This window comes from Notolepis coatsorum, assembly GCF_963971535.1.
Source record: "Notolepis coatsorum genome assembly, chromosome: 5".
NCBI classification, from domain to species: Eukaryota; Metazoa; Chordata; class Actinopteri; order Aulopiformes; family Paralepididae; genus Notolepis; species Notolepis coatsorum.
The window spans coordinates 95,593,501-95,617,454 of NC_140169.1; the positions used below are offsets into that span (position 1 = coordinate 95,593,501).

Consider the following 23,954-nt stretch of genomic DNA (forward strand, 5'->3'; position numbering starts at 1 on the left):
TCCGTGGGTGAATTATGTACAATTAACAATCACTACACTAGGCTATATTTATTTTTTACTGACCGGTCTAATAAATAAATAAATTTCACCACAGGCAGGTGTTCTCAGGTTAGAACCTCACTGTTTTGTTTAGGTCCTAGTCTGGAGTTGTTCTCAAATGTTCAAAATAACATGGCTCACTTTTGCATTATCTTCATCAGATGGGGTCTAGAAAACGAAGACACTGCCAGAGAGTCGTACCTGATGACGATGCAAGATCGCCATGCAGACCTCACCGTTGCAGCATCTGGGCTTATCATCAATCCAGAGCTGCCATGGATGGGTGCATCACCAGATGGCGTGGTGACCTGTGCTTGCCATGAGCCTGGCATGTTTTCTCAAGATAACCACAGTTTTCTGTGATGTGCTTGTCGCTTGTGCGTCCACCCCAGCCATTTGACACAAAGGATATAACACCTTGGGGTGTTATTGAAATCAAGAATTTTACAGTGTTGTGATGCTTGTACTGAGAGTATGTTTGTGCATGAGTTCTCAAGTTCTTTGGCTTCTCTATGAATATTTCCAAACAGTCGATAGAAGTGCAGTTTTTAAAATTATCCCTGAAACACATGGGCAGACTGACCTGAATTTGTTCTTTTGATGGCCAAAATATAAGTGGTGACATTCTAACATACATTACATCTAATGTACTATTAAATATTCTGACAACACTTGTCTTAGACATACGAAATAAATAGACAAAAAAATATAGAGGTAAATTAAGCCTCATTCTCATCAGTGTTAACAGAAAGCTATGAAAGGGAGTCAGTCTGGGACTAGGTTTCAGAAATCCTGACAGGAAAGTAAAGACAACCATTAATTTAGCATAGCTTGGAAGGCCTGTGAGTTCCAGTACCATGTCATCATTTCCTTTAAAGGCCTCTTCGTTCAAAGACAGCCCATCAACGTTGTCTTTTAGACGAACCTCTGCCCTAAGTCGTGCACACTAATTGGACGGACCGCCGGCCGGGACCGGACGTTAGTTTGTCGTGAAGCGAGCGTATATATAATTAGCAGGTCTGTGTTGTGTGTTACGAGAGAGTATTAACCTGTAAAACCCATATTGAGCTGGAATTAAACCATCATATACGAATACAACCTCTCCTCATTCTTCCTGACATTACTGCATGCCTGATCGCTACTTTACAGCATTATTCAAACGTGATAGGAAGTTTCACATTCTTGTACAAAATAAATATACTGTCTCATAAATATACTCTTACAATATATAAATAAACGTTTCGACCTTACCGGTCTTCCTCAAGCATGAATGAATGAAAACTTTATTTAACAGATTGCAGAATGGGTACAATACAGTACGGCTCAATACATACAATTGTTAAGGGGATGCAGACCTGAGAAAGACGTTTTGTCTTGTTTACATCAGGGTCCCCCATTTACAATTCATCATAACATAATGACATGCATGACATACAGATAGACAGTACTGCTACATCTATACATTTATGACATATCAGATTTGCAAATACAGTACTGTTTGTGATACGAAAAGAGTCCAGAAAAGAGAGTATACATTTGACATATTATTATTGTAAGAAACAAGATTCTTGTGCCGGATCTCCTCTCTGGTAAACAAGAATACCCTTAAGACTCTAACAGGAGCACTCATTCAAGGGTACTACGACTATGCTTGCACCTCATGGTACCAAAGCACCTCAAAGGCCCTAAAACAAGATTACAAACATCACAAAACAAACTGGTCAGACTACTGCTTAACCTCACTCCTAAAACCCACTTTACCCCTGCCCACATTCAAAACCGCTCTTAAAGATAAGATAAATAAAGTTTTCATTCATTCATCCAGTTGTTTTGTTTTTGTGGTTTTGGTTGAATGAATGAATACTTTGTTTAACAGATTGCAGAATGGGTACAATACAGTACGGCTCAATACACACAATTGTTAAGGGGATGCAGACCAGAGAAAGACGTTTGTCTTGTTTACATCAGGGTCCCCCATTTTCAATTCATAGTGACATTTATGACACTCAACATACATGACATTTATCAGGGGTGTAAAAAGTACCCAGAAATTATACTTAAGTGAAAGTATGGGTACCATCTCAAAATCTGACTCAAGTAAAAGTCAAAAGTATCTGGCTAAAAACACACTTGAGTAAAAGTCAAAAAGTCCTACTTTTAAATGTACTTAAGTACTAAAAAGTAAAAGTACATTAAAAAAAAAAAAGGGGGATACACCAGGGGTCTCAAACTCAACCCATCGTGGGCCAAGTTTTCATTTTAACTATACATTGCACCAGGTGAGTTAGTTGAAGAGGTGAGCCAATTAGTGAAATCATCAGCTGGTGTTTAGGCAAGGCTGGAATGAAACCAAGCATACACTCTGCCCACAATGGAATGTGTTCTGCAATAGACAATGCTGAAATGAAAGAACAGAGGACACTTTTTTTGCATTAAAATTATTTAATGCACTTCTCCATTGAAGGTAAACTAACATGGACGGCATTCACATCACAGCATGAATATATCACAATATTAACCACAGTGAAAGAAAAATGACATGTGAACAAGTATGTTGTGTGCCAGGTTAATGTACTCTACTATTTTTGTATCACAAACAGTGCTGTATATGTACAGTTTATTCCCCCTCAAATGTATATACTCTATTATTACTATATGCGAGAGAGCCCCCCCCCCCCCAACAATGCTGTATATTTGTAGACCTCTTCCAATGTACAGTTTATGTCCTTGATGCTGCTCTCCAGGACCGAGATCATGGCGTTCTTCTGCTCCAGGTCCCGCAGCAGCTGTGTTCTCCTTCAGCTCCTCGCACCTCTTGGCAGCCAGATATGGACACATGGAACGTAAACACTATTATTAGTACAATACATATGATAGGAGCTGGAGCACATAAGTACACACACACACACACAATCACATGCACAAGTACACAAACATAAACACAATGACCATCAGTCCATTAGTACATTAAAACCAGACACTGTCCGCAGACTCTTTACATCTTTACTACCGTAGGCTCCATCACCTTGGAACAGATAATACTTGTGCAGGCTCTATCACAACATTATAGAAAGATGTGTTTGTTATTAATCAAGCAGGCTTGGATTACATACATGTAGGTTTAACAATAGAGATCAGACTCAAGACAGTTTTCTGCTCTGTTGTGAGTCCTGTTTGTTTAAACGGAGAAAGATTTTAACCTCACACCTAAGTTTGGTTTATATACTAAAATTGCTAACAGATTAACAGAATGTGAAACAACTTATTAGTATTGGGTTAGAGTTGTTTGATTTCCACTAACGTAATGTTAGATTGCTATCTGAGAAAGTTACGTAACGTTACTCTACTGTATGTGAGCTGGCTGGCTGCGGCATTTGCCATGTATAATCTGTAGGCAAAACGGACTGCATATATAAACGGCTGATGACTCATAACTTCCTATCACGTTTGAATAATGCTGTAAAGTTAAGTAAAAATGCATTTCAATAGTAATGTATATAAATTAAGAGCTTACCGATTGCAATCCACTGCCGACAGAAGAGACGCAATATTTACTTCCTTGTTCATGACGGCACTCTCTCTCTGCCTCTCTCTCATTTTGCCGAGGGCGGAGCTCGTCCAGCACGTTGTCACCAGCTGTATAAGAGCGCCCCCGCTGGTCATTGTTAACATTAACCACACCAAAACGACTTCATAACGGCAGGCAAACAGCTGTTCCAGGACTTTTCACAGCTGTATCTGTACACTGTCACTTTAAGGACATGGGGCATCCGGGGTATCTAGAGCGGCCATATTAACGCTTGACTTTGTTTGTTGTGGTATCCATGGCTATGCTATTAAATGATGCACACTGATGTGTGGTCAAAGAAACTTCACTCTCTTTGGTCGTGATTTCCCGTCTCCTACAAACAAACCATTTATACATTTGTAAATGATTATTAAATAATTTATAACTATATTTACAAATTAGTTATACATTATTTATAACTCATTATTAACATTGTTTCTACCTGATTTGTTCATCATTAAATAATGTTATTTAATGTGCAGTAACACTTTGTAGATGCTTTGAAAAATGGATATGAAAAAACGACTATACCTCCATGTATTTGTTCATGTTCAACAAATCATTTATAAAACATTCTTAAAAGATCTATAAATCATTTGCAGATGTTATCGTGTGCCCTAATCTAAAGTGAAGACTATTCATCATTAACAAATGTCTAATAGTTTGTTTATTATTTGTGGACTTTTATTAATACACACGAAGCAATTACCAGACTTGTCTTTTCATGTTTAACAAATGATTTGTTAGACATTCATAAAACATCTCTAAATCAATTGCAGATGCTATTGCGTGCCCTAATCTAAAGTGAAGACTATTCACTTATAGCATATAAGTCTAATACAGTTTGTTAATTATTTGTTGACTTTTTCATCACCTGTTACAAATGTCATAGACAGCTTTCAGATCCACCCTTCTTTAAGACATCAAACAGTGACAGAATTAGGACTATAGATAAATGCAATTTTATGAATGTGCACATAAAATGGGGGACACTAGGACCCAGGAGTTCCCTGGCCAGGTATTGCCAGAGTATGTAGAGGGAGTCTCACGCGAGTGAGACTTCAGACTTGAAAGTTGAAAGTTCACGTTTGTTCTCGTCCGTTTGAATGGAAGCTACATACACGTTATACATTAGCAGAGCCAAGGAATTTGGGTGTGCCAGCATGGCGGCGTTGGCAAGGGCAGCCTTAGAGCCCTCGAATGCCTGGATCCGCTACGGGGACAAGCCCATGTCATCGTTGGCTCTCTTCCCCTTCAACGCCTCATACAGAGGTCTCATCAGGTGAGCCGCATGGGCTATAAACCTATTGTAAAAATTAACCATCCCCAGGAACTCCTGGAGAGGTTTGATGGTGAGGGGGCGGGGGAAAGCAGCAATTGCCTCCACCTTGGCGGGTAGAGGAACAGCCCCCTGGGAAGAGACATGGTGGCCCAGGAAATCCATGGCCAGCAGGCCAAACTGACATTTGGCCGGGTTCACGATCAGCCCATGCTCGTTGAGCCGCTCGAACAGTTGACGGAGATGTCCCCGATGCTCCTCCACCGATGCACTGGCTACCAGGATGTCATCCAGATAAATAAACAAAAATGACAGGCCTCGCAGCACAGAGTCCATCAGCCGCTGGAATGTTTGCGCTGCCCCTTTAACACTTTGAATGCCCAGCAGGGGGCGCACATTTAGTGCTTGAATGCCCACATCCACTCCAATGTTAACGTTAATCAGTGCATGTGAGCGGATCGGAGCGTGAGCGGCGCGGGGCGCGGAGCGGCCGGTTTTGACGTGAGCGAGGAGTGGGTTTTAAAATGAGTCGGCGCGACGTCCGGAGCGAGAGTTCTCCTCCGCTCCAATCCACTCCAGGCCGCTCACAGTGGTTTAACACTGATGTAATATATACATGCAGTACAATGCCAAAGCAACAGATGGCGATGTACAAACATGAAGGCCATTTTCAACCAATGAGAAGGGTGAACCTGTGATAGGCTAGCCTGTTCAGGCTTTGTCACTGTAGAGACGCCCACACTCACTCCAGTTAGAAAAAGTATATCGACGCCATTGTTGTTGACGTTAGCTTACATGCTAACGTTAATGGCAGCGACCATAGCATTGTGGCTCGGCTAGCCTATCATCGCTTAATAGAACTAGTGAATGGATAAACAACGTTATTTAACATTGCAGAATGGCTACAATTACAATGCGGCTCAATACAAACAATTGTTAAGGGGCCCAGGGGGTGTAGACTGTTGTAGTTTGAGCTAATTTACACCATGCTCAAAAAAAAAAAAAAAAAACTGCTGAGCAATCTGGCGCGGGGAGTGGGGAGCGCTCGATTCAAGGTGAGCGGGGAGCGAGCGGAGAGCGACTTGGGGGCGGGGTCAACATGAGCGATTAGCGGAGCGGACCAAGCTTGAAAGAGCGAAGAGCGGATTTCTCGGCCGCGCCGATCCGCTCACGTGGCCTGACGTTAATATCGCCTAATCTATGTTTTAAATTATGGCTATGTGTCTAATCTGCCCGTCGCATTATCAATGACCTATTTCCAGTCAACATTGTCGAAGCAGATTGTTTTTTTATCGGTTCATTTCCGTTTCATAGCATTTAGAAAAACCCTCGTTTTCACGGAGAAAAAAGAGGTTCCATGATAATCGCCCCGTACTGTAATATTCTAGAACGTTGTCATTTGTCTGCCTATTTATGAATCGTTTTCAAATAAACGCTAGATTATCGATAGTATATGTGTACGTGTGCACGCTGGTGCTGCACGCTGAAAATCGATTCTCTCAGTTCCTGATCGCTCTTAGAGTCAAACAGCCATATCACATAATCACATAAAAGCTTATATCTCCGTGAAAACGGGTCTGATTATCCTAAGACTGGTAACATAGATTCCTTACCTGAGATCAGATGGTATCCAAATGGATTATTCCAATTCCTGATTGCCATTCGAAAAAATCAATCCTTTTATTGATCCCACGCGTATACTGTAAAAACAGATAATCCCCGCTGCTCTGAGGGTCCAGAGTGAAGCTGATCGACGCCGGTTGCATGAGTGAGAAGTCAAATGTGGAGTCCGGGTTTTTTTTTTTTATTCATTTTCATTGAGTCCAATCCAAAAGGGTGAATTGCCATCTGGGAGACGATAGGGGGCGCTTTTTTCACATCTGAGCGCCTGGCGTGGCTGATTTTCCAACGGTAGACTCGGTTGATGAAATATGAATTCAGATCGCTAATAAAAAAAACAAACGAGAAAAAACGAATATTCTCGTGATGGGCATTCAACCCCGCGGGGGGTAAACCCGAGAAAACTCGGGTTGGGCAATCAAAGTGTTAAGGCTGAATGGCATGCGCAGGAATTCAAACAGTCCAAACGGGGTGATAATGGCAGTCTTGGGCACGTAGAGCGGATGGACCGGCACCTGGTGGTAGCCACGCACCAAATCTATTTTAGAAAAAATGGTGGCGCCCGCCAGGTGGACAGAGAAATCCTGGATATGTGGCACTGGGTACCGGGCATGAGTGGTGATGTTATTTAGGCGACGGAAATCATCACACGGACGCCACTTCCCGTCCGCCTTGGGGACCATGTGTAGTGGGGAGGCCCAAGGACTGTTGTACCGGCGCACAATGCCAAGCCGTTCCATTGTGGCAAACTCCTCCCTGGCTATTGCCAGGTTAGCAGCATCCAGGCGGCGCGCACGTGCATAAACTGGTGGCCCCACCGTTGGGATGTAATGTTCCACCCCATGCTTGGCGACAGAGGCAAAGAAAGTGGGGACAATCAGAGCAGGAAACTCAGCGAGGAGGCGCTGGTACATATCGCCTGTGGCGAGCATATTGGCCAGGGCAGGCGGCCCCGGCCCCCCCAGTGTGCAGGGGTATGTGTCAAAGGACACAGAGCCAATCAGCCTACGGTTCGCAACATCCACTAACAGTCTGTGAGCACACAAAAAATCCGTGCCCAGTATAGGCACCAACACTGAAGCAATAATAAATTCCCAGCTAAACTGCTGTCCATGTAAACACATACATTTACATTTACATTTAGTCATTTAGCTGACGCTTTTATCCAAAGCGACTTACAAGTTCTGTACGACAAGACAAGAAGGGTACAACTCTATCAGCTGAGTAACAATGTTCATCAAAGTGTTGCGTGTTACAGTGTAGGTTAGTTTATTAGGACAAGTGCATGACAGTAAGGTTAGTCAGGGTTATATATATATATTTTTTTTTTATTATTATTAATCATTTCAGATAATGGTTGAAGAAGTGAGTCTTTAGTCGACGGCGAAAGATTGGACGGGATTCGGCTGTCCTAACTGGGATGGGTAGTTCATTCCACCATTGTGGGGCAAGGACTGAGAATAGGCGGCTTCTCTTTGATGACCCTCCGGGAGCTTGGATAGGAGTAGGTCTGAGGCGGCCAGAAGATGCAGAGCGTAGGGGTCTTGAGGGTGTGTAGTTAGAGACCATTGACCGGAGGTAGGCGGGAGCGGTTCCCTTTGCCGCACGGTATGCTAGGTTGAGGGCCTTGAAGCGGATACGTGCAGCAATGGGGAGCCAGTGCAGGTCCCTAAGAAGTGGGGTGACATGGGCCGACTTCGGTAGGTTTGAGATCAGGCGGGCCGCTGCGTTTTGAATGAGTTGAAGAGGCTTGGTGGCAGTGGCCGGGAGGCCAGCTAGCAGTGCGTTGCAGTAGTCGAGGCGGGAGATGACTGTTGATTGGACGAGGAGTTGGGTGGCTTCTTTTGTCAGGAAGGGGCGTATCCTTCTGACGTTGCTCAGGAGGAATCTGCAAGTTCTGGTTGTTGCTGCGATGTGAGCAGAGAAGTTCAACTGGTCGTCGAGGACAACACCAAGGTTCTTGGCGGTCGGGGACGCGGTCACAGCTGCATTCTCGACTGTGATGGAGAGGTCGGTCAGGGGGGAGGATTTGGCCGGCAGGTGGAGCAATTCTGTTTTGCTTAGGTTCAGTTTGAGGTGGTTGGTCGTCATCCAGGCGAGGATGTCGGACAGACAGGCCGAGATCCGCTCAGAGACGTGGATATCTGAGAGAGGGAAGGAGAGGAAGAGTTGAGTATCATCGGCATAACAATGATATGAGAAGCCATGAGACGTGATAATGTTACCCAGTGATTTAGTGTAGAGGGAGAAGAGAAGGGGTCCTAGGACCGAGCCCTGGGGGACACCCGTCCGGAGGGGGCGGGTGGCCGACAGAGTCCCTCTCCATGACACTTGGTAGGAGCGGTCGTTGAGGTATGATGTCAGCCATGTCAGCGCAGATCCAGCCACTCCCATTCCTGCGAGGGCCGCAAGGAGGATCTGATGGTTGACTGTGTCGAAGGCTGCAGATAGATCTAGGAGAATCAGGACAGAGGAGAGGCCTTTCGCTTTTGCTAAGTGAAGTGCCTCTGTGACCGCAATGAAGGCCGTTTCTGTGGAGTGGCCAGTCCGGAAGCCAGACTGATTGGGGTCTAGGAGGTCATTCTGTAAGAGATAAGCAGTAAGTTGGTTGGATACAGCACGTTCAAGTGTTTTAGAAAGAAAGGAGAGAAGAGAGACAGGACGATAGTTGGCTATGACGGTGGGGTTCAGGGTTGGTTTTTTTATGAGGGGCGTGACTCTGGCTTGTTTTAGGGAGGTGGGGACCACCCCCGAGTTGAGTGAGGAGTTGATGGTTGCAGTTAGGAATAGGAGGATGTCCGGTGCTATGGTCTGGAGGAGTGGAGAGGGTAGCTGGTCCAGCTGGCATGTAGTCGGACGGTTCAGCGTTACCAGTGTCAGGGTCTCGGCTTCTGTAATGGGGGAGAAAGATGACAGAGTGAAGGATGAGGTTCTCGATTCAGCGTTTGGAATGGGTGGGGGTTGGGAGAAGGCGCTGCGGATGTTCTCCACTTTTTCCTCAAAGAAGATTGCAAAGTCTTCGGCAGAAAAAGATGAGGGAGGAGGGGGTGGGGGGGGAGTGAGGAGGGAGGACATGGTAGCATGCAGTTTGCGTAGATTCTTGGCAGAGGCCTCGATCCTATGGTGAAAGAAAGAAGCTTTGGCATTAGTAATGGTTTTGGAGAATGTTAACAAGAGGTTGTGATATGTGTCGATGTCAGCAGTGAGGCGTGACTTTCTATACTTCCTCTCAGCCGCTCTCAGGACCTGTCTTTGTTCTCTCACTGCATCCGTCAGCCATGGACTGGGTGGGGAACGGCAGGCAGGTTTCTCAATGAGGGGTCAGAGCTTGTCAAAGGAGGTTGCAAGGGCTGAGAGGAGGGTGGAGGTTGCCATCTCTGTGGGGAGAGCAGAGAAGGTGTCACTCAAAGGTAGAGCGGATATTATGTCAGAGGAGAGGGTGGAGGGGGATAGGGAGGCCAGGTTACGTCTGAGTGAGACGGTTTGAGTTGGGGTGAAGACCTTTCGGTTAAGCATGAGAGTTAGTGAGAAGGATATGAAGGAATGGTCAGATACATGTAGGGGAGTTACCGTGGTGTTAATGATGCTGGTTTTACGGGAAAATATGAGATCCAAGGAGTTGCCTGCTTTGTGGGTGGGAGGCATGGCAGTGGGAGTCAGGCCAAATTGTTGTAGGAGGGAGACCACTGGGACCGACTGAGATGAGTCAGGCAGGTTGAAGTCGCCCAATAGAAGGAGCGGGGTACCATCTTCCGGTAAGGAGCTTAGAAGCATGTCCAGCTCATCTATGAAGTGATCGAGGGGACCTGGAGGGCGATAGAGTGTAACAATGGTGAGATTGAAAGGATTAGAGACAGATATTGCATGGTATTCAAGGGAGGAGAGTGACAGTTCTGGGAGTTGTGTTAGGTTTGTAGCCCATGAAGGAGATGTCATGAGGCCAGTGCCTCCACCCCGTCTGGAGGGTCGAGGTGTGTGAGTGAAGTTATAGTTTGTAGATAATGCTGCAGGTGTTGATGAGTTATTGGGAGTTATCCAGGTCTCAGTTAGAGCCAGGAGCTGCAGATTTAGACTATGGGCGTAGGCAGTAATGAAGTCAGCTTTCTTGACTGCTGATTGACAATTCCATAAGCCTCCCCGTACTGTGACAGGTGTATTAGTGGCTGTAGGAGGGTAGGAGAGATTAGCCGGGTTGCTAGCAAACTGGCGTGGATGGGTAGAGTCAGTTCTGGAGGAGCAGATTGTGGATATAGGTATGAGGCACATTGTGGTGTCAAGAGTGGCAGGGAGAAGGTTGTAGGGAGGAAGCGAGATAGTAGGGAAATAGCAGAGTGGGAGGGAAATATAGGATTATGGTGTGCTTAGCACTGGGTGGATCGGTGGATCCCTCGGTGCATAACTCCAGGAAAAACTCCTCTCTTTGTCCCTCTTCGTTTCTCGACGCTTCGCTGACGCTAAGCCAGCAAGTCCTTAAATCACTATCACTAATTACTGATGAGTGACACCTGCAGCAAATGGCCACACCTCCAGTTTCTGTCAGCTGGGTGAAACTAATTACAAACTATTTCCACAACACAATTTAGTCACACACTTCAAAATGATGTACACAGTATTATTCAGTTAAAAGATCCTACCCCCTCTGCTGCTGTCATCAGAATGATTCCAACAGAGAAAAAGCTGGTTTTTAACCAAAAAAAAACTGTCACAAGTGCCCACTTAACTACAAAAGCCACATGCACAAAGGCCACACCTCCAGTTTCTGTCAGCTAGGTGAAACTAATTACAAACTATTTCCACAACACAATTTAGTCACACACTTCAAAATGATGTACACAGTATTATTCAGTTAAAAGATCCTACCCCCTCTGCTGATGTCATCAGAAATCACATAGTCACGTACCTGGTACCAAACATATGGATGGAAGTCCCATTAGCCGCGTCCAGGGGTGGTCCATGTCCGTTTCCCAAGGCGTCCGTGGCCGACACAGGCAGGATGCTCCTCAGGGCGCCCGAATCCACCAACAGACACCTTCCAGACAACGTGTCCTCGATAAACAACAGCTTGTTGATATTGACGCCAGCGCTCATAGCCGCTAACAAGCGCTGGCTCTTGCGTTTCCCTGGTTACCAAAGTTGCATGGTGGAACACAACTCTTCGCTTTGTTGCCAAAACGGCGATGATAGTAACAAAGCCCTCTATCATCCCTCTGTGTCTGATCCCTGCGATCAGACACCTGATCAGACAAAGCAGCCACACAGTACTGACGGGAGGCCAGTAGTATTCTGTCCGCCTCCTCCGCCAATCCTCTGCAATCCTTGGTGCGCACGAGAGGCGAGCTGGCCAGAGCCGTGCGCACCGGAGTCGGGAGTTGACGCAGGAAAATCTGCACAAAAATAAATGTAGCGTCACCTGAACCGAGCAGTGCTAGCATGTTCTCCATCAGTTCTGTTGGTTTACTGTCCCCCAATCCGTTGAGGGACAATAGGCGCTCCGCGCGCTCCGCGCGCTCTGCATCTGACAGCTGTTCTTTGAGCGCGTTGTATTTGCCGGCTGCTGGTGGTTCTCTCAGGAATCCCATCACCCGGCGTGTAGTGGAGGAATCCAATGCTGCGACAACATGATAATATTTAGTGTCATCCGCCGTTATTCCGTGGAGGTGAAATTGTGCCTTGATGTGTTGAAACCACGGGCCGGGTCATGCTGCCAAAACTCTGGCAACTTGACTGTAGCTGCATACACTGTGGGAACCACAGCCGGTGGATTCTCGTTATTGCTCATATTTCACAAGTCAGGGTCACCACTGTGGAAGTGAATCAATGAGACGAGCAGACGGAGTATCGAGTCTCTGAACTTTACTTCCAAACAAATCCAACAGAACCAAGGTACAGCCACACCCTTAAGTCTACTCCCTCTTGCCACCCAATCAGTGTCCATTCTGAAGTGAGACACCTCCATCTATTGTCCACCACACTATATACATATTTAAATCAATATCTTCCTTTGAATAAAATAGGCTCAGGAATCAGGATTGTTAAAGCTAATCCATGTCAAAAAGAGTAGACTATAGTAAATGTATACACACACAAGATAGATGGAGAATAGCTTATAGCACTAGCAGTGAAAGTGAAATATTTATTATCATCAACTATCCAGTTCGTTTTTATAGTGTAACTTTTAGCTACTTCATTGATCATCATCATTGAACATACAGATAAATAGAGAAAGGGAGAGGGCGAGATGGAGAGAGAGAGAGGGAGAGAGAGAGACGGGCTCAGCCTCCCGCCCCCCCCCCCCCCCCCCCCCCCCTTTCTCACTATTGGAACCGATTTCTCCTGTGCCCATAGCTTAGCTTAGTTAGCACTAGCGTTAGCAGCTAACATTAGTTCAGGTATGGTATATTGACTTGATAAAACTGTGCAGTTCAAGGAGAAAATGTGTCTGTGTAAAGCAACCATGCAAAAACATGGTGTGAGCCCTTTTAGAGCAGAGTGGTTTCAACTGCCAATAAGGAGCGTTTTTGGAGAACAGTAAAGACAGGTCATAAAACCCCCACAAACCAGCTGCTGATCTGTGTAAATAGGCATCACATTCCGGGATCTGAGAGGATCGTTTGGTTGAGAGGAGCAGAATCACAAAGTGATTCTCTCTTCAAAATATATTATGTATATGGTGTAGACAACAGGATATTAATGTGTAGAACTGTGTATCATGTATTTCACAAAATACATATAAGAACATTCATATTTATACATATATTGGATTAAGGTAAACGGTCCAACAATCTGGTAGCACATTAGTGCTTGGTATCCAACTGAAGGAAATTACATACACATTGAATATTACATTGAAAGTTATGAAAATAGAAGTGTTTTCATTAGTATTAAACTGCCAACACACACGAAATGTCAAATGTAAATTCATCCTCTCTTGAGGGAAGAAGCCTCTCTGCCACAGACCAGAGGACCCCCCCTGGACTGAGAACCAGCCCATATAAGGACATGGGAGATCTTTGGGCAGACAGACCCAAGAACAGCAAACCTCTTGTTTTGGTGTCAAGAACCTCATTGGAGGAAAACCTACTTGGATGTGACTCTGATTGGTTAAACCTAGTCTAAACTTATGATGTCATGTCTAGTATAAAAAGGAGAAAACAGTGTTAATTCATTAGGCCAGACACCCCGTCTGCGCCTCCACCGCGTGCCACCAGAGAGTATACTTTGCAATGTACGTGAGTAAACCATAGAACCACTGTTTTGGTGATGTTTAGTTTAAAGGTAAGGTCCCTAGTTGGGACCAGATAAACCATGTGATTGCATAGTGTATTCCCTTTCATTTACAAACATGACTAATATGTGTGTACAGACTTGTTTGATGTGTAAAGCCAATATGATGGGCTCAAAGAATGTGAAAGCATCAATGACAATTTATTCATTATGATTGTAATATGAAATAATCCCTGTATGTAATAACCTGCTTTTCCACCTTTGGGCCTCTTGGCAATAAATATGCGTTTGAATTCGAGCTCTGTTGTCCTGACCAGTGATGCCACTAACGCGTTACTAAGTAACGCGTTATTGTAATCTGATTACTTTTCCCCGAAAATAGTAATCTAACGCGTTAATCTTTACAAGCCAGTAATCTGATTGCAGTTACTTGTCCAAGTGGCTGTGCGTTACTATTTCGTTACTATCTCATCATAATGCAGGCGGAATGCAGTATTTTCTTTCGTTTTCGACAGTCAAATATACTTTTGGAGAGCTTTTCCTTGTATTGGGGAGTGACGTCACAGCACGCAACCTCGCATGTTGAGCCATGCTGGTGGGCGCGGCTGTTATTGTTATTATCAGGCTGACCAAAACATAGCGAGCTAGCAGGGAGACGCTCGCGCTGGTAACGCTTTCTTGCACTGGAAGTTCACTAGTCTACTTAACGTTTGTGTCAGCTAAGCCGGGTGAAAAAAACATTCACTTTGCGGAGGAAACAAAATACTGTCTACCGCATATGGAAATATACAGCACAGCACGACCATCGACTTCTACAGGACTCGGAGCTGCACCAGCCAAACAGTATGTTCCACCTTTGAGTTAAACATCTTTTGCATTGCACTATTCATGAACATGGAACACATACTGCAGTATGTAGGTTGTCAGTAGCAGAAGGAACAGACTTTCTGACAAGAGGTTTGAGAAGATTCTGTTACTGAGATATAATCACTGGTTTACTCACCCCTCTCCCCTGTTTCACTAGGAACATTAGAACCATATCTGAATGGGGCAGGCCTCAAAGGTAGGCTACATATCAGCCTACATGTGGTGTTATTGACCATTAATCTTTGTGAAATCTATAGATCTATAGGTTTAGGTTAGGTTTAGGTTTACTTTATTTGTTCAAGGGGGACAGTGTACATTAATAAAACATTTTACAAATGTAAATGCACAAATTTTTGCCAAAAGGCTAATTTCCATTGGTAGTCCCCCTGCCAGAAGGTACAGGCTAAAATCCTGTGTAAAAAAAAGGGTTAGCAATAAAAACAGAATAAAATCAAGATAAATACCATTAGAATAAAAACACAACAAAAGCACATAGACATAGTAGGGATACAGGTCACAATACAGTCATGGACACAAGGACAGAGCACATCATGACATATTAAGAGACCAGACATAGACAGACGCACCATATCCATATCCACACACACATATACGTATACAGACACCTCAGTGTCTAGATATAGATATAGATAGGCCTACCTGCCCTATAGTACATTTTACTCAAACTGAGTACATTTTACTAAATTTTTTTGTCATTCTTATGTTGTGGCAGCAGCATGGGGGGACGACTTCGTAACCTAGTTACTTTCAAAGTAACTAAGTTACTCTGGTAATCAAGTAATCAGTAAAGTAACTAAGATTACTTTTTAAAGGAGTAATCAGTAATCAGATTACTTTTACAAGTAATCTGTGGCATCACTGGTCCTGACTGCACAGTTATTTTCCCTCTGGCTAGGAGTCATAGAGGGGGAACCATTCCAACATTCTATCCTTCTTCTATCCGGCTTAGAAAACCTGTGTATACTGTAATTAACCTAGAAATTTACATAGAATATACGACACAGGTTTTTACTGCAACATGGTATAGGAATGGTGAGGATGTAAAGCATGTTATATGCATTTATTGACCTGTGGCTCACGGAGTTATCATATAAACAGCGCGACTCGCAAGAGGAGTTGCCACAGGCTGTAGAACGCAGGGCTGAAGAGCTGCTATAGCTTCTAAAATTGAAGGTGGGGGGTATCGGGCTCAGCCCCTCCCTTCCACTGGAGTTGACGTAAAACACGGAAGTTATCAAATGCGAGCGAAACGTGCTCTGTCGAGTCCTGGCTCTAGGCGAAATCACGAATAGTGGTTTAAGAGAAGTTATTTATATTTTGAACGTGATTCATTGCGCACTAGTTAGATGATACGTTGAGAATGTTATGACTTTGACGTCTGCCATTTCCACGCAAAATACATACAAGATAACAACAATACGATGCGTCGATCATGAATATGCAAATCGACAAAAGTCATCGTCGACATGGCACCTAGCACCAATCCCTGTAGGGGGGGGGGGGTGCGGTCTTCAAGCTCTGGCTTGTCGTTGCGTTCGTCATACTGTACTATGAGGCTATGCTCAATTACAGGTAATCTCTCAGTGGTTTGAGTGGGCTCAACGAACAACATCCGCCCTTTGTGCAAGTTGTGCAATGTTTTGGGAAGGGGAGGACTGTGGAGTTTTGAATGAATTTCCACATGCAAAAAAAAGGTTTGCATGTGCATTTGTTAGTGGTTAAAGTAACGTTGCATTCGTTCCGTACACAGCACGTACTGAACCGAAGGTCCTTACCGAAATGGTTGGGTACGAGATACGTGTACCGTTACACCCCTACTATATATATATATATATATATATATATATATATATATATATATATATATTAGGATGTCCGATATTATCGCCTACCGATATTGGCATAAAAATGTGATATCGGAAAATATCGGTATCGGTTTCAAATTTTTTACATTTATCTAACCTTTATTTACCCAGGCAAGCAAGTAAGAACTAATTATTATTTTATTTATTGTCAAAGTATGCATAATGTTGTGTTAATTACACGACAAGAGATATTGTAATGCTAATTACCTGAAATGATTCAGTTTTTGGGGGGGGGGGGGGGGGGGGGGAACCTTGTATCGGTATCGTTTATATCGGTTGATATCGGTATAGGAAATTAAGAGTTGGACACATATCGGTATATCGGTATCGGTTAAAAAAGCCAATATCGAGCATCCCTAATATATATATATATGTAGAAGGGTGTGTAGAAGGGTGGATTATCCCTGCTTGTGGGAGTAGTAGTACACAGACACTGGGTAGTAGGATACTATAGTATTGGACCTATATGTACCCCCGTCTTTGGCCCGGAACGTCGTTCTGGAGGGCTTGCAGCTGGAGTGGATGGGGCCCAGGATTTACTAACCTGGGGACTGGTACTCTGGTCTCCCTCGCCTTACAAGGCGGTCAGCAGTAGCTCCCCACACACCCTCACTCCCGCAGTACCTCCGACAGCCCTCCCACACCCAGTGACTGTCAGTTCAATAGTATTATTGGGCTTCCCTTTAAGCAGTACCCTTCCTTGACCACCTGTATAGACCCTTCAAATGCTATTCTGTAAATGGGGTGTAAGGGTTAAATAATTATGCAGTCACAATATTTACCCAGAGGTTAGAATAGCAAATGGAACTTGAAGAAACAGACACACACAATGATCCCGATTAGGTCTACTTTACTGAAGCCTGGGCAGGTTATCCATTACAATGTTAATCCTTAATATATGGCACCGGGTGCTCTTGTTATCAATGTAGGGGAAGCTCTTCCCACCATAGGCACCGAGTGCTCAACACATTAAAACACCCCGCTTGTACTGGGGGAACCCAGGCATAAAATGTAGACACATTGGGAATTCAAGAACCAAATAATCAAATAAACAAATAACAAAATAAAACCAAGTAAATGTGGGCCCACGTTACCAAAGAAAACCTAACCTAAGCCGGCTTAAATTGTTCGGGGTACCCCTTAGACACTGGTTGTTAGCGTTCACTTCAATGGACGTTGCTGTTGATACACGTGGTACTGTTAGTACTTAGCCAAGATGGCGGACCCAATCTTGTCACCGCTCGTCCGGGTGACAAGATGGCGTCGGCGATCCCGCGAGCACAGCCAGCAGGCTGGGCGGACAGCAGGCAGTGGTTAGCTGGAGGAGCGTGCTGTATGGCGTCCTCTGCTGGTGGGAAGAGGCGTCCTCTGTACCGTCTGGGAAACGTCCACCGCTGCTGTTGCTGGCTTGCTTCTGTCGCGCATGCTAATACTTTGGCTACCCTAAACACAGCTAAGCTTTGGGTCTCGACGCACCCTCCTGCTATATCGGTTACACTGCTAACGCAACGTGGCTGGCTATACCACCGGTCTCTTCAGCGCCGCGCGCCCGGTAGTCTACTCAAGTCAGACGGAGCCGTTAGCAGCATACTACTATACCGCACACAGTAACTACTATAACCCGATAACGTTAGACGTTAGTCTCGTTAGCTCTAGACGTTAGTCCTTTGGTTCGGTTTCTCTTACTCACACACTATCGCTGATACTTCTAGGATAACCCGTCACTAGCAAGTATTTCTCATCACCCGCCGCTCGCTCCGACGGGGCTCTCCTTCGTTAACTTCTTCAACGGGGCTATTCCAAAGCACACGCCCGTTGTGGCTGTGACCGTTCACGGCCAAGTCCAATACCGAAGAGAGCTTCCTGCTCCCCTCGCCTCCAGGTAACTCCCTCTTCCTCGTTGCTTGCTTCTCTCCACTGCTCCACCTGCCACCACTGCCACTCCGCCCCCTGCTGGCAACCTCCACTGGTCCCACTCAAGGACCGCTCCAGAAAGGGAAAAAGGGCTCAATGTTATTGCTAGTAATCCATACTGCATCCGGAGAAGAGTAGCACCTCACCTCGTCGTTAGACTGGGCGAGCTATCCAAAGGAACACTGTTAGGCTATCCAAAGGAACACTGTAAATCACACGTTATACACAGACAGGGAAAGTAACAGTTAGTTAGCACTACTGAATACTTTGAAGAATATTCAGGCTGCTACATATATATATACATCTGTCTTTCTGTCAGCAGGTCTTTGTCTATCTTTCCGTCTGTTTAACCTTTCTTTCCGTCTCTCTCTCTCTCTCTCTCTCTCTCTCTCTCTCTCTCTCTCCCTCTCTCTCTCTCTCTCTCTTTCTCTCTCTCCCCTCTCTCTCTCTCTCTCTCTCTCTCTCTCTCTCTCTCTCTCTCTCTCTCTCTCTCTCTCTCTCTCTCTCTCTCTCTCTCCTTCCTCCCTTATTTCAGGTTCCCTCCATCAGTCGCTCTGTGGGCCAGGAGCGGATCCTCTCTCTGCGCCAGCAGACCCAGTTCCTGTGGGATGCCTACTTCTCCTCTGTGGAGAAGATAGTCTCTACTACACTAGAGGTGAGACCACCTACGTCTAGGGAGGTCCCTCACCCGGTGCTTGGGGTGTTGCAGGACCAGCCCCTCGAAGGTCTTCACGACATGTATAGTGAGAGCGACTGGCCTGTAGTCATTTAACCCCTTGAGCCCGACCGGCCCGGGACCGGCCCGAGATTTATTCCACGTCATAAATAGATTAATACAGTCTGTATTAATTAATGTTATGTTAATGTTAATTAATGACCCAGGCTTTTGATGGACGTAGAAATGTCATAAAACTACACTACCCAGCTCACACCAGCCACTGTGAAACTTGGAGCCGAACGTTTTTTTCATGATTATATTTCATGGGTCGAACAAACCTGAACGTTATTGCCATCAAATACAACATATTTTGTTTCTTTACATTATACATTACATTATAGAAAAGTAACTGTACTTACAGTAGATGGGAGGAGATTTGACCCGATCCATACTGTAGATGTATGACGTGGCCATAATAAGGTCATTTATAGGCCTGATATTCTATATTCTATATTCATATTTCAAATAGCATGTGTCTGGATGGCAAAATTCAGTACTGTATCTACAAAAATTCCTGTAAATCATCTGCTCTTTATTAATTTGCTTAGATTTTTTTGTACACTTGATCTCAAGAAGGTGCTGAATGCGCTCAGTCTGGTCAATGTTAGCATTTGGTGTTATTCACCTTCAAAGATGAAAAATAAATAATAATAATTGATATTCTCCCTGACACTGGGAATCCATTCTCTTGGTCCAGTCTTGGTCCCTTCTTTGGTACCAAGACACAGAGGTCTTCCAGAACTTGTGCACATGCACTCTTCAGTCTTAGGGCTCCCACATAGTCGGGCGGAACGGACTGTGTGTGTGTGTGTGTGTGTGTGTGTGTGTGTGTGTGTGTGTGTGTGTGTGTGTGTGTGTGTGTGTGTGTGTGTGTGTGTGTGTGTGTGTGTGTGTGTGTGTGTGTGTGTGTGTGTGTGTGTGTGTGTGACCGACCTTTCCATCAAAGTCGAGAATGCAGCTGTGACCGCGTCCCCGACCGCCAAGAACCTTGGTGTTGTCCTCGACGACCAGTTGAACTTCTCTGCTCACATCGCAGCGACAACCAGAACCTGCCGATTCCTCCTGAGCAACGTCAGAAGGATCCGCCCCTTCCTGACAAAAGAAGCCACCCAACTCCTCGTCCAATCAACAGTCATCTCCCGCCTCGACTACTGCAACGCACTGCTCGCTGGCCTCCCGGCCACTGCCACTAAGCCTCTTCAACTCATTCAGAACGCAGCGGCCCGCCTGATCTCAAACCTACCGAAGTCGGCCCATGTCACCCCACTTCTTAGGGACCTGCACTGGCTCCCCATTGCTGCACGAATCCGCTTCAAGGCCCTCGACCTAGCATACCGTGCGGCAAAGGGAACCGCTCCCGCCTACCTCCGGTCAATGGTCTCTAACTACACACCCTCAAGACCCCTACGCTCTGCATCTTCTGGCCGCCTCAGACCTACTCCTATCCAAGCTCCGGGAGGGTCATCAAAGAGAAGTCGCCTATTCTCAGTCTTTGCCCCACAATGGTGGAATGAACTACCCACCCCAGTTAGGACAGCCGAAACACGTCCAATCTTTCGCCATCGACTAAAGACGCACTTCTTCAACCATTATCTGAATTTAAAAAAAAAAAAAAAAAAAAACTAATTTTACTGTCATGCACTTGTCCTAATAAACTAACCTACACTGTAGCACTCAACACTTTGATGAACATTGTTGCTCAGCTGATAGAGTTGTGCCCTTCCTGATGGCTTGTCGTACAGAACATGTAAGTCGCTTTGGATAAAAGCGTCAGCTAAATGACTAAATGTAAATGTAGTAGTGTGTTGATGTGTGTCTGTGTGTGATATTAGCTACATGACAGGTACAGTGTGCTCAGTAATTGGTACTGTTCACACCTGCCAGCATTGGACGGTGTGTGTATTCCTGTCTTCCATTCTGGTCTCTGTCTCACCTCTGTCCTCTCCTTCTGTCTTCGCCTCCTCCTCTCCTCTCCTCTCCTCTCCTCTCCTCTCCTCTCCTCTCCTCTCCTCTCCTCTCCTCTCCTCTCCTCTCCTCTCCTCTCCTCTCCTCTCCTCTCCTCCTTACCCTACCTCTCCCTTTCTCCTCATCCTACCTCTCCTCTTCTCCTCATCCTACCTCTCCTCCTCTCTTCTCTCCTCCTCATCCTACCGCTCCTCCTTTTTCCTCATCCTACCTCTCCTCCTTTCTCTTCATCCTACCTTTCATCCTCTCTTCTCTCCTCCTCATCCTACCTCATCCACTCTCCTCTCCTCAGAGTCCTCACCCTACCTCTCCTCTTCTCTCCTCCTCATCCCTCCTCTCTCCTCTCCTAATAATCCCTCTTCTCCTCCTCCTAATCCTCCTTCTCCTCCTCTCCTCCTCACCCTACTTCTCATTTTCTCCCCCCTCATCCTCTCTTCTCCTCATTTTGACACAGGGGTTCCAAGTCATTCTAGCTGTTTTTCATAATCTGACTTTTACTGTTACTGAAAAAAGTGCTAGTCAATTCTGGAGAATTAATCAGCTGTTAATTACAGCACCATGAAATTATGTAGATGATAATACCTTGTCTTAGAGGAACTGCTCCCTTATCCTTTCATTGAGCTGTAATTAACACAACATGATGATTTAATGTCCCTGATGACATCACTGGTGGCCATATTCAAACAAATGTACGGTCACTAAACGAATGTGTGCAAAACCAGTTAGTGTTTTTAGATGTGTGTGAAATGATGTGCACCATTTTAAGTGTCAGCCGCTGTGTTGTATATTATTATTGACACTTTCAGCGCCAGGGGTCGCTATGGGCGTTGGGCCGTTGTGTGCCAGCGCTCTGTTCAATGGGGATAAGTTCCGGTGTTTGCAGTGCTAAACCTATATTAAATATTATAGCTATGGATCTAATAACAACGTTGATTGTCAGTGAGTTTCTTCCAGTCAACATGCAAAAAACAAAAAAAAATGTCATCCATACATTTCCGTTTTATACTGTGGTGAATATGAGTATAGTTTTAGAGTGATCCTGTGTAATCCCAGGAAACTCCGCCAAACAGCGCTTTACTGCATTTCGTAAAATCGTGCCATTTCTCGCCTGATTATTGAATCAATCTGAAATCAACGCTAGATTATTGGTATTATGTTTCATCATGCATGCACAAAAGGGTCGCGGGAGAGGATGTTTTTCTATGCTTCGAGCGCCACCAACGGCATACATTAGACAGTACATTACAGACACACGCTGCGATCGCGGCGAAAAAAATATCGGATCAACACAAGATTGATAATATATAGTCCTTACCTTGTCTATGATGTACTGCAAAAATAATAATCCAATTAACTGATCGCCATTCCAAATACTGATTGCGATCGTGTGTCCAACGTTATCCACCAAAACACATGAACCGGCGGTGCTCGAGTCTCCCCAATCCATGTGTTATAAACGTTACTCATGCCCGAGAAGGAAAACCTGGACCGGACTTCTTAGATCGACTGTTACGTGCCCCCGTGGGGAGACGCAACACTAGGCCACAGACAGGATAGGTGAGGATGCAGTGACACAAAACACCGGAGACAGATTGTAAAATAACAATATTTATTTTACACAAATGAGATCAGCAACACAGAGAGCAAAGAGGACCTACCAGTGAGCACCAAATAATATCAAAATGAAACAAAAGCCCCCCCCCCCCTTTACAGGCGCGGACGCCCCAAAGTACAGGAGGTGGTGCTCACACTAAGCTGGTGTCTTTAACAGTAGTTCTCCTACGTGATGCAGATGTAGACCCCAGGGTATCTTTCTGCCCTCAATGTCCCTGTGTGCGAAACAAAAGGTTAGACAAGAACACAATCACCATAGGCTGGGTGACAAACAAATATACAAAGGATTAGTACAGAAATGTACAACAACACAAAAAGATACAATGCTATATAGACCAATGGCCCAAATAACTAGAGCTTTGACCAGCTCTCACACACAATGAGCTCACACACAGAATTAGCTCTAATTAAGCTGTTACCAGCTCTGACACAAATGTACCCTAAGAGCCTCAGCTCTATTACCAAAAGCCACAAAAGAGAGTGGGTAACAAAGAGTGTGTACAAAGACACCAAGAGCTCTACTTTACCACATCAATGAACCAGAGAGCTCTACCTACAAAAGCACCAACACACTAGAGCCATAGTTACCACCAACACAGACCAAACGAACCAGGGAGCTAACTAACACTGAAACACAAAGGGTATTATGAAGGGAGTGGATGTTGATTGTGGGACGAGTCTCAGCTGCCGCTGCACCGGGGTGAGTGGGTGATTGACCAGCTGCTGCTGCCACTGGGAACCTGGGGATATGTAGACACAAGAGGGAGACAAGACAACAACAAACAAAACATGCCTATATACACAACAGATCACATACATTACTCCCATATATATATACATAAGGACACAGTCCGTAACATCGACATACAGCCCAAGCCAGAGGGTTTCCAATAATGTGCAATACCGACTGTAAGGCGTTAGGCGGCGGTATTGGCCGTTTGCGATCTCAGAGCCATTCCCAATGATAACATCAGGCTGGATGGATGAATTATGAATGGATATAGCAAATAAAAGAAATAACGATTAAAACCCGACTTTTCTCGGCTTTGGCGCTCAAGCGATGGCAAGTTAACCCAACTTATCTCGGGTATGGCGTCCAATGTGTTAAGGCTGTCAAAGTTAACACGGTATTAACGCGCTAACACGCAATTCTATTAACAGCACAATTTTTTTAACTCACGATTAACTTTTTAGAATACAAAAAAAAAATCTTTATTAGACTTCACTTAGGTGTATTATTGATACTCTCATTGATACCAT

The 23,954-nt window shown here is 44.9% G+C and overlaps 1 protein-coding gene across 1 annotated transcript in view; it reads left to right on the forward strand.

The window, feature by feature from the left end:
• Positions 1-23,954, forward strand: part of LOC311227950 (exostosin-1) — a gene marked incomplete at both ends in the record, with an annotated part of 687,742 nt that overhangs the window by 450,023 nt on the left and 213,765 nt on the right. The window contains one exon of the mRNA XM_084313822.1: positions 18,933-19,052. Within this exon, the coding sequence (XP_084169948.1) occupies positions 18,933-19,052 (120 nt within the window). The remainder of the gene's footprint in view (positions 1-18,932; positions 19,053-23,954) is intronic.